A 12,315-nucleotide genomic window follows, 5' to 3' on the forward strand; every position below is an offset into this window, starting at 1 on the left:
AAAAAAATCTATCAATTTTGAACACAGACCTACCCATAATGTTTTTCATCGGAAGTCTCTTTCGTCTCCACACCCTTGAGATCTCTCCATCGCTTCCCGGAGGAAAAACTCAGGTTGTTTTCAGCTTTGGGGTTTTGTCGATTTCATCATTTTCCCCAATTTTCAGCTCCCGATTCTTCCCTTCTTGTTCTAATCTTACCCTTCGATTCCACCCCACCCTCCTAATCTCACTGATTTCTTCATTTTCAATGGGATCTCTTTCTTTGTGAGTTTTCTTTTCACGTCACAACAGTTGATCACCAAAGAAGCAATTTTCCAAACCTTTTTGTTGTTAATCAAAATTGCGTGTATGGCGATCAGATTCACTGTTTCTTACTCCGGCTACGTGGCCCAAAACCTAGCCACCGCCTCCGGAAAATCCAATACATGCCGAATTTTTCACGAGGTTTTTTCTCGTCCTCGTATATTCCAGAATCCCGACCGAGATCCCGTTGCCGGGTACGGTCCGGCAACAACGGCGGGTTCAAGGTGTTCGGTTTCGGCGTATGCCACTCTCGCATGTGATTTTCTTGGCGTTGAGACCTCCTCCAAACCTTCTCCCCTCGTTGTTGGATTGATCTCATTGGTAAAGTCAACGGCTACCAGTGGTGGTTCTGGGGGTTTTGGGATTTCGCCGTTGAAGGCGTCTTCCATGATTCCGTTTTTCCAAGGGTTGAAGTGGCTCCCATGTAACGAGATTAACAGTACGGAGGTTGATAAAGGCGGTACTAGCTCGACGAAGTCCAATCAGACTACTACTGATTGCGTGAAAACCTGCAATGTTGCAAGTACCAAAATCATCGTTGAGAGGTACAATTGGTTTTCAAAACTATTAAGTGTTTGCTCCGATGATGCTAAGGCTGCCTTCACTGCTTTGAGTGTCAGTATCTTATTCCGATCGCAATTGGCTGAACCGAGATCCATCCCCTCTGCATCCATGAGCCCTACCCTTGATGTGGGTGATCGCATAATGGCCGAAAAGGTATAATCCCAATTCTAACCTTATTACACACTATATGAATGATGGTTGCCAATTTCGCCATTTTGGATTTACAATTCACATAGTGATTGTATGAAAGATTTTGAGTTTTTTCCTGTTATTGATTTAGGTTTCATACATCTTTCGGAAGCCAGAAGTTTTAGATATTGTGATCTTCAAGGCTCCTCCCATTCTTCAGGTGCGATTTCACTTCTTGATTATAAGTATCTTTGATTAGTTCTGTGTTTTGTTGTTTGCTCATTGTCTTGTATCAATAATCTTGTAGGAATTTGGCTAAAGTTCTGTTCCTGTATCAAGATTACAATCCTTATGATTTTTGTGATGTGATGGTGCAGGGGTCCACTTCTGGTGAAAAACATTGTGGGTAGGTTATATGCAGTGATTAGGTTAATTTACTCATAGTTTTGATTAATTTTTTTTATCATCATGTCCAGGTCTCTTCTCTACTGTGTTCCGTGAAATGATACTCTCCTACATTATGCAGCCATGTTGTATAATCTTAGCCATTACACCTGCAAATTCAGATTTGGCAAACTCAGATGCACTTCAAATGGATGGGATTGTTGATCCTGATGGTAATTATCAAATATAATATGCTTTGTTAATGGTAATTATCAGGAGTTCCATTTGTAATTCACATAGCATTTCAATTTTGAGTAGCTAAATGCTTATGATAATATATATATATATATATATATATATATATATATATATATATATATATATATATATATTCAGATTGGATCTTCACTTGGATTTGAAGATGGAGAGTTTGAATCTTCCAAAATAATTCGCCCTGCTGCTTTGTTTTATCACAATGGGGATGATTCCTTCTATTTTGTTGACTTAGAGGTATTCTTTTTTAAATGAATAATTACAAATATATTGATGGGGATATAGTCTTATTATGGTTTTTACTTTTCATATGATGAAAGAATCATGGTATAAGGAGAGATGATATGGAGAGCAGGACAGTTGAGACATTATATCAAAAACCTAATGTCAGTGAGACAAAAAAGTAGTTTAGTGACTTGGATCATTGATAAACTTTAGAGTGCAAAAGACATTCCTTCAAATTCTGAGGAAGTTGATCCTAAATTACATTTTTACCCCTAGCATCTTCTCAAGTCATTGGAAAATTACCACATTTTACATGTCAAATTTTGATTAACATGATATACTGTTAATCTGCTATATAATGTTTTCATGTAGTTTTGAAACTTTATGGATCATGGATCTGTCATCTGGTATCATTCAAGAAGTGGTCAAAGGTTTGACTTCTATTGTCTACATATTCTTTTGATGTTTCTAGGTTAATTATGATGTTATTTAATAATATTTTTTGTGGTGTGAAAGATCTTCAAAGATTATAGAGATCTGTGGACAGTTGATAAAGGAGAAATCATCCCTCGTAAAAGAAATACTGCCTAGTCAGCAGCTGCCACAAAATAATTTCTCGGTGGAGGGTATTTCACGTGCGGGTCTGCTTTATTCTGTGGTAACTTTTTAGGACAAGATCGTAATTTGTGACACAGGTAAAATTAAATATTTTCCTTTTGTTTTAATTGATGAACTACAATATCCTCTAAGAAACAAGAGTGTTTAGATGGTCAGGTGGTGCGGAAATACAACAAAACTTGTGAGCCAATGACAAGCTTTGAGTTTTCAAATTTTGGAATGCTAGGATTGCCATAATGGTTGTTGCCCCTTATGAAATCAGCTTATGATATGAGCTCTGTTTTTCACATGGTCTAGGACCACTAATTGCTTAGGATGGTAACTGGGTTGTCTTTTCGCGCCCTCCTTTGATACACCATAAAGGCATGAAGATTCTCTCTCTCTCTCTCTCTCTCTCTCTCTCTCTCTCTCCAAATTCTAAAACAAACAACAACAGGTAAATAGATGCCAACATTTTGTTTAAAATTCTGTGAACATTGAAAAAAAAAACGAGGTCGATAGTGCCTTTTTCATGAGATTGTCAAAAGTTGAATAAAATAAAAAAATAAACAAGGATAATATTGTAATAGGTAGGGTCTTAATACATAAAGTGACCAACCTCTCACTTAGCACGACAAGTCATTTTGATTTTATTAAGTAAAAAAGAAACAACCTTATCAATCTACATGCATTTAGTCATGTACTGTTGTCCCACAATTTGCCATCATAGAAGAAGACCCTGCTGTCCCACAAGGGTAATATTGTAATAGGGCTGCTTTATATATCATCATAGAAGACCCTGCTGTCCCATAATTTGTAACAATTTGTATTATCATTATTTGATTTTAATAATAATTTGTTTTGTTTTATTGTTGAGGTTATAGACTGATAGTCTTACTTTTCATGTCATTATTATTTATTTCTTTTTTTGTTTGCAGTTTCTTGCAGAAACTTTGGATGTTGTTCAAGACATTGATTGGGTCATTTCTCTTGGAAATGCTTTTGCAAAGCAGTATGAGCTTTATACATATGATGATGAGCATTCTGCACTACTTCACAGGTATGAACTCATTATCATTATCATTACATTTTTTTAATTAATTTATCTTATTGAGAGTATTCTTCTCCTACAAATGTCTTGGTATACTTCTTCAGAAAGTTGATAACATGACTTATGTTCGTGATAAAATCGTCTGGATGTACAAACAAGCAAATAATCTAGATTTCAAGTATTCCAGCACCTTGATAATTATTACATTGCTATGTTTCACATTTAACCCTGTTTTCTAATATTGTTTTGGTTGAACATCTTATTCCTCAAATTTTAACAGAATCTTGAATTGTGACTCACCCCTGTAGCTTTCTAAATGCAGGCTTATTTTGGTGCTGGATTAAGTGGAGTTCTGGCTTGGTGTGTGCGAGTGGGAAGGAACCAACCCAATGCCCCCGGAGTTCTGGCACCTTCCATCTTTACTTCCTATGTATCCAGGTTAATCTACTCGTATTTATTCATGTCTCAAAGTGTGTATTCCAATATCAGGTATCATGATTTGTGTATTTATAAAATTTTGAAATAGGGTCTTGTTCAATGCTTTAGCTGTGTTTGCTCTAAGGGAGATCAACTTATCAAAAGTAAGTTACTGTTTCACCCTTTTATTTAATATTTGTGATTGAATGAAAGTCTTAATGAAAGTAATTGACAACCCTTTCTCTATAAATGATGTTGTGATTATGGGAGAGGTGTTGTGTTTTTCTCTGTTGCTAGGTAACCTTCTCAACAACAACATTCTACTTAAGCAGGTGAGTAATCAAGATTAAGGGAGACTTGTAATCATGTTTGACATTCCTTTCCAGTAAGAAAAAGAGTTGTATGATTATTTGTTAGTTTTATATGAATGTATAACCCATGTTAGCAATGTATTATTTTTGTTTAACATTTGAATGATTCTTTGTATGACATTACAATTTGTGCAATTTATTTTATTTTTTGAGTATGAAATTTTATTTTATATTATGCAATGGATTGTATTTTTTGTATATGGTATTTTATTTCTATTATGAGAAATTAAATGCAAATTTAATTTAAAAATTAATAAATATATAAATTTATTTTTTAAACATTTAAATTTACGATACGCAAAAATGTGTGTCATCTTCATTTATGACATGGCCTTTCTTGACAGGGGCTTTCTTGATACGCATTGCGTGTCATTAACACGCGCGTCGTAAGGTTACGACACGCGAATGCGTGTCATCTTCCTTTATGACAGGGCCTTCCTTGATACGCATTGCGTGTCGTAAACGCACGTCGTAATTGCGCGTCGTAAATGAGCGTCGTAAATGCGCGTCGTCTCTCTTTATGACAGGGCCTTCCTTGACACGCATTTGCGCATCGTCTGAGCCTTTTACGATGCGCAATGAGCGTCGTAAAAGGCTGTTTTTCCAGTAGTGCCGAGCTCTAAATGATTCATTTCCTACATAAGCTAGCTAAGGGTTAAAGAGATCAACCCTCACAACCTTGTTTCACTCTTACAAATGCTTCCAAAAATCCCATCCGGATCTGAATCAAATAATATATGTTTTGGTAAAAAATTACACAAGTATTGATCAACCAAATTGAATAAGAAGTTGTCATGTTCGAATTATGAAATATAGAAAGGTAAAGAGAATGACACGATTGTTTATAAGAAAAGCCATTGATCCTTGCTAGGATCTCCGACACAAAACCTTGGGTAGTGATAATGATCACCTGCCTTGATGATTTTATTAGTAAAAAATGATGATTACAGAGAGTATTTCAATAAAAACTAGTGAAAAAGTTTGTATAGTAAGCTAATAGTAAGCAGAGTGTGTTGTTTACGAGATACAAGTGTCAATTTATAGTCTAAGCTAGCTAACAAGATATCCGATATTCCCGGGATCCTCTATGACCAACTTTATAGACGTTGGCTGACTTAATATTTCGGGTCTTAAGCATAGTTGACACGAAAACTCTGTTGAGAATAAGTCTTCCCTTGACTATTTTTGCACACGTGTTAGTTGTGAATGCAATATAACCGTTATACATGTTAAAAAATAATAATAATGATAATAATCGGGATCCTGAGATAGTTGAGGACCCTGAATATCTGATGAGGGTTGAGGATCCTGAATGCTTTGAGGATACTGGCCCTAACAATTGCCCCAAGTTATTCCTACAAATGTTATAATATTAAAGGAATAACTTAAATTAAAAAATCAGATAAAGAAGAGTTTAAAAATTATTCCTCAATGGATAAGTTTTATCCATCTCGAGGTAACCGAGAAGTAGTCAAATCGTTTTTCTTATCTCTTATTTGCTATAAACGTGGGTTTCCAGTAAATTCTTTTTTATTCACTCGAGTCGTTATTGTCTCATTGTGAAGGTAAAAATTTCCTCTTATTCGTTTTTTGTTGCTCTGCTTTTCCTCGTCATGGCTAAGAAAACTAGTCGTTCTCGAGCTACTGTTGTTATTTCCCCCCAAAATGACTTCAGTGATCAGGAAATCTTATCTTATGATGAGGTTTTCTCCTTCAACGATGAGGATATGGATTCGTTGAAAGCCATTGGGGCTTTTCCTTCCGATGTATTTTTTCGACCTTTTGAGGCTACCATTCAACCAAATTTTGTTTCCTCGACGTAAGTTTGCTTTCCTGAGTACCCATTTACTCTAGGTTTAAGTTATCCTTTTACTGGTATCATTCATGATTTCTTTTCGACTACCCAAATTTCTTATATCCAAACTATGCATGTGGTTTGGAGGATCCTGTTTTGGATTGATCGCTTGAATCAGTCCAAGAATATGGACATTAGGTCACCCGAGCTGGCTCTCGTTTATGATCTTTCTACTTTTGGTTCTTCTTATTTCATGTTAAGGGTTAAGGCAAACAAACACCACCTCATTCTGAAATCGAAACAAAATGATGGTGCTTGGAAGGAAAATGTGACATTCCCATTTTCACGACCAAAAAAGACCGATTTGTTTACGCTTTGTTTGAAAACCAGAGTAACTTTTTAAAGAAAAGTGTTGTGGAATTTGTTCCCAGAAAAACATGATAAATATGTTATCAAAGAATTTCCGAAGAAAGGTATTTTATTCATTTTAAAACTTTGGGGTGTGATCATCAATACAGAAACATAAGGATAAACAGAATTTACATTCATTTGGAGCACTAGAATCGACTAAAATGAGAAATGGATGATGGACTCGACGAGTTAGAGAACTCAAATCGACGAGTTGAGTCGATTGTACCGGTCGTAAGATTCAGAGTGAACTCGATGAGTTAAGGGGACGACCGGACGAGTAGCTGGGGCCTTCTTCGATGTTCTAAACTCTGCATGGACTCGACGAGTTGGTAAGAAAAATCGGCGAGTTGACCTGAGATTTCTTGATTTCTGAGAGCAGAGGGAACTCGAAGAATTGCATAGATGCACTCGACGAGTTGAGTCAACATTGGGTTGTTGACTTGAGTGATAACTTCCGTTGACTTTTAGGATTTGGTCAACTATGGACCTTGGAGACCATGGTAGGGTAAAATGGTCTTTTCACCCTCTCTGATATTTAGTAGAGGAGTTATCTTAACATTTATATAATTGCTAAGTAGAGATAATTGTGATACATGTAGGCGGAGTCTAGACCAGGAGCTCGAGTCTAGGTTGCACTGCTTTATTCTGCGAGGCGAGTCTTCTCACTATACTTACCTGAGTGGTAATAATGTATGACCAAAGGGTCTTATCTGAGTTATCGACCGGAGGATCTTGTATGCTTATACTAAGTTATGTAATATCAAGCATTATATCTTTGTGATTTATGTTATATATTATTCTGTGCTTTATCAAGTTAGGACCGGAAGATCCAACCTGAGTTGTGAGACTGGAGGGTCTTTACTGAGACACATTGACCGGAGGGTCTTTATTGAGATATAGCCACGAGAGGCTAATGATATGTGTGTGGTATTTTAGTGAACTCACTAAGCTTCATGCTTACCATGTTGTGTGATATGTGTTTCAAGTACTTCTCAGGATCACGGGAAGGCGTGGGCTTGATTGTACACACCTGTTCGAGATTATGGTTGAGGATTATGGTATATTATCAGTTATTTTATTGAGTTGTGTTTTGACAATTTATACATTGTGGTTTTTGAGAAAATGTGATATTGAGTTTTATGTGATATAAAAATGAAAAACTTGTTTGAAAATTTACAGTGTTACAATATATATATATATATATATATATATATATATATATATATATATATATATATATATATATATATATATATATATATACAATAACATTATGAGATTAAAATTCCTATGTACGCACCATGTTTCCCAACTTGACACACTCAACTTCTTTGTATCATATGTAATAGTACAAAGTTACACGATGATGATAGATTCAAGGAGATGTAGATTGATAGTATAAGATACCGTACTACATGTTTATGCTCATGTTTTGTATATTTGTTATGACCTCCCAACCTTTTTATAAATCGATGAAAAAAATTTCTTCCAAAATACTTTTACGGGACTAAATTTCGCATTTTAAAATAAACTATATTTTAAATAAGCATAAATAAAAGTTTTAAATGGGTCTTATAGATGGGGATGTCACAAGTTTATTATTCCTCTCCAATGTCACTTGTGAAAATCCACTATCTATTGTAACTTGTGTATCCCCACCTTCCATTCCAATGTCACTTCCACTTGCCATTCCTATTCTTATTATGCTTTCCATATTTTGACCCCATCATGCAAACATAATATATAGTTATTAAACACATAATTATTAATAAATTATAATCTAAAGTGGTAAATACCTTAGTTGTCTTAGTTCTCTTAACCCTTTTTATTGGTAACTTCACCGGTCTTGGTATATCAAGTGATGAACATGTCTTCTTGTTATGACCTTCCCCATTGCACAAAATACATGATATTTTCTCTCCCTTCTTTGAAACTTTATGTTTTCCCACTTTTTCAATCACATCTCTTACTCGCTTTTTTAGGCCTTCTAGGCATCCTTTTGTTTTGTTTTTTTTTTTTTTTTTGGGGGGGGGGGGGGGGGGGTAAAAGTGGGATATAGTTCGTTTCAAGCCACATATTACTTCCATTCATAGGAAAATTTTTGAACCGGTACGTCTTCATATACATTTCCCTACTGAAAAGTGGATCCACATACATCTCCATATTTCTATTAAGATACTTAATTGTATCCACCGAAATAACACACCCACAACCATTAAGTAACCACATCCTACATGACCATGCTCTCTTCTCAAGATCAAAGGCCTCACTTCCTGACCTAGTCTCAATCTGGTTTATTCCACTTGGAAAACATTCCTAAAACATTTGATTAATCTTCACTTCATTCAACTCCAGCCTTAGTTTAGGGGCAACATCACTTGATTGAAACTTTTACATGCTCCATTCTACACATTAGCACAACATCTACCAAGCACATATTATGCTATTGACCATGTTTTAAGGTCCTTGTCCATCAAGTACCTGCTTCTTGTTGGAATCAACGCCTTAATATCCTTCATTACTACCTTGAAGCCTTGTTCAGTTGTTGGATTACTATAACGAACCAAATATTTTATACATCTAATCTAAGGGAAATATAAGAGTTTTACATACATTGTGGAATTCTAATCTAATTAAAACAATTTACTTCCCAAGACAAATCATGGTTTTACAATAAAATCTTACATACGAAACAGAATAACATGGAAATACATTAAATAACATCATACTATCTAAGTTTTCCTTGTAATCCGGTCTTCTCTTCTGGCACCACGGCTGCTACTACCAAAACCTACAAAACATAAACATATATGTAGCATCAGAACAATGTGTCTGGTGAGTTATTCTTCTATCTTTTCATATATATCTTTCGTTCTCTCTCTCATACTCTATCATCTGTTCTTTCTTTTATAGCATACATTGCTATCATTTTTTCTTTTATCAGACTCTTTCTCTGTCATCTTCTATGTTACTTATACTCTTCCCCAAGACTCATCTCAGGCTCTTCTCATACTCTATTATTGCTCTATATCTGTTTCTAACTCCATCTCTTCTCTACTATGGCTCTTCTTTATGTCTTACTCTATTCTATGTTCTTTCTCTTCTCTGCTATATCTTTTTTCTACTCTTTCTTTACTTTACTCTTTCTCTTCTTTATTCTCATTTCTAGTGCCTGATTACTCTGTTCTCATCTAGAACCCATGGTTACATCTCATACCATACTCTAGTCTTCTCTATCTTCTAAGGGAATCAACATCCCACTAGATCTACTGGGTATTTTCATCCGATGTTGTTTCTCTCTCTTATGATCCCTCGTGGATCCTAAATCTTTTTTCTTACTCTTGAATCCCTTAAGAATTCCTTATTCTTAAACCCTCGTGGGTTATCTCTAATTTCCTACAAAGAACTTTCTTATCTCGTTCCTCTCAAGGAACCTTTTCTCATCTTCTCTAAACATACATAATATGGATTCCCGTAGGAATCATCTATCTATCTCCCTAAAGGGGATCATCTATCTCTTTCCACATAGGGACATAATCTCATTCTTAAAGGAATCATACTCTTTATCCCTATAGAACCCTCTACTCTATTCTCGGATGAATCATACTCTTTGTCCCCGTAGGAACCATACTTTTGTTCCGGTAGGAACCATACTCTTATTCCCGAAGGAATCTCTATCACTTGTCCCTGAAGGAACCTCTATCTCTTGTCCCTGAAGGAACCATACCCTTGTCCTTTTAAGAACCTCTATATCTTGTCCCCGAAGGAACATCTATCTCTACATCTATATCTTTTTTATGTGGCTCATCACATAACATTTATCCCATGGATAATCTATCTCTTTATCTCATCAAGAGATCTTCTAATCTTTCTATTTTAGTATACAATTCATTAAGTACTTAATCTATATATGTTTCTAATAACATATTGGTATTCTACACAATACCAATAAATTTTACATAATCATCTTTTAACTTTTTCTTCTATCTCTTAATACCCTTCGCATCTCCAACAATGCATATGATTAAATTACATATAATCATATTATTTATTTATCTACTCTTATGGGTATTACTCATAAAACCCATATCCTTTCTTTGTACATCTATACATACTTTAGTTATACATGCATGCTCATATACATGTCTTCCATATATAACCATATTTGCATACTCTTACATATGATTATAATATGTTTAATCCTTTCTTTTCTTCTTCTATGTCATGCTTAGGTACATGACTCTAACATACATAAACATACATACATGTATACATAAAATGTATAAAATAACTTAGAGAGAGAGAGAGAGAGAGAGTAAGAGTAATACTGACCTTATCAGTTAGTGAAGACTAGTTATCCTACTTTCATCTACTCTGCCATTGATGCATTTTGGATCCATCTTCTTTGCTCTTAGGCCTAATCATAATCATACACACACACACAAGTATCTCAATAATTATCTTAGCTTATTTAGAGCTTAATGACTGACAAGGTAAAACGACCACTTAGTGGATCAAAACTCTATCTTTTCATTCTCTATCTCTTAATCTCATCAAATTAATGAGTTAAGCACCCCCATAATACCTAATTCATTTTAATCTTCTCTAATGCATAAATTCAACATAATCTCATTAGTTAGGGTTTCACACCCTAAATTCAAATACATAGATTTCACCATGAAAATCGCATACAATGCTTTTCAAGGCATCTAAACACTTGATTAAATACTACTAACAAGCTTTCATGCATACTCTAATTTAACATATCTAGCTCAATTCATCAAAAACACCAGCAAAACCCTACTAGCTTAAAAATGGAGGAATTGATTACCTCATGAGCTTTTCTTTTCTAATCCAACCCATATGCACCATTAACCGCTTCTTGATCATTCTCCAACCTCAAAATCTCCAAATCTTGGATATGAAGGGTTTAGGGGTGCAAAATGACGAGAATGAAGGCTTAACAACATTTAATTCTTATACATAACCGCGTCATGGTTAGTTGTTTACCACACTACGGTAACCATTTGACCTTAGTCAATGAACGCTACTTAAGCCACCACGCAGTGTTGATCTACTTTCCACATCGTGGTGCTTTTCTTCCACTAGTAACCTAGTTTGACCATACCATCGTGGCACTCATATATTGTACCGCGAGGAAAAGTATGGTGCTTTTATTTAGTATGAAGAACTCTCATCGTGTTGTGGTAACTTACCCACCACGTTGTGGTTCCGGCATGACTACGACCCTCTTGGATGATTTCATTCCAACTTTGGGACATTTTTTTCCCAACTTTTAACCTTCATAACTTCGTCGTTTCTTACCCGTTTTTTATGTTCTTTATATACATGCGAAGGTGGGAACATACTCTATACTTCTGTTTAGTTATGTCTCATTGACTTAATACATGTCTTAATTTGTTAAGTCACAAAGTTGGCCTAAAAAGATAAGATACCCATTTTACCCTTTTGACCAAAAATCAATCTTCTCATGCATTCTTTCAAATAAACTTATTCATCTAATATCATCTTAGTGAGTTAAACTCTTATTGGCTATTTTCATGAAGTCACAACTTCATTATCTCATCTTTTTCCCATAATTTACCATGTTGCCATTTTGGTCAACATTTCACTAAAAGTCAACTTTCTCTAAATTCCAGGTTCTTACAATTATAGTTAGCCCAAAAAAAATTAACAAACTCTCCTTCTAATAACCTTTTACTAAAGTTGGATACAATGTGTCATACACATTGTATATGCTTATCTTGGGGTTGCAATTCCTTTACAACTTCCA

The 12,315-nt window shown here is 35.0% G+C and overlaps 1 protein-coding gene across 1 annotated transcript; it reads left to right on the forward strand.

The window, feature by feature from the left end:
• The first annotated feature begins 129 nt into the window (after positions 1–129).
• LOC145007437 (uncharacterized) lies at positions 130–3,766 on the forward strand. The gene is made up of 8 exons (XM_078966375.1): positions 130–1,021; positions 1,149–1,217; positions 1,375–1,387; positions 1,474–1,614; positions 2,252–2,310; positions 2,406–2,537; positions 3,415–3,536; positions 3,592–3,766. Exons 1-8 carry the CDS (start codon positions 350–352, stop codon positions 3,764–3,766), a joined length of 1,383 nt encoding a protein of 460 aa, XP_078822501.1. The 5' UTR covers positions 130–349.
• Positions 3,767–12,315: the final 8,549 nt, after the last annotated feature.

The sequence above is a fragment of the Lactuca saligna genome, chromosome 1 (assembly GCF_052625555.1).
Source record: "Lactuca saligna cultivar CGN05327 chromosome 1, ASM5262555v1, whole genome shotgun sequence".
Classification (NCBI taxonomy): domain Eukaryota; kingdom Viridiplantae; phylum Streptophyta; class Magnoliopsida; order Asterales; family Asteraceae; genus Lactuca; species Lactuca saligna.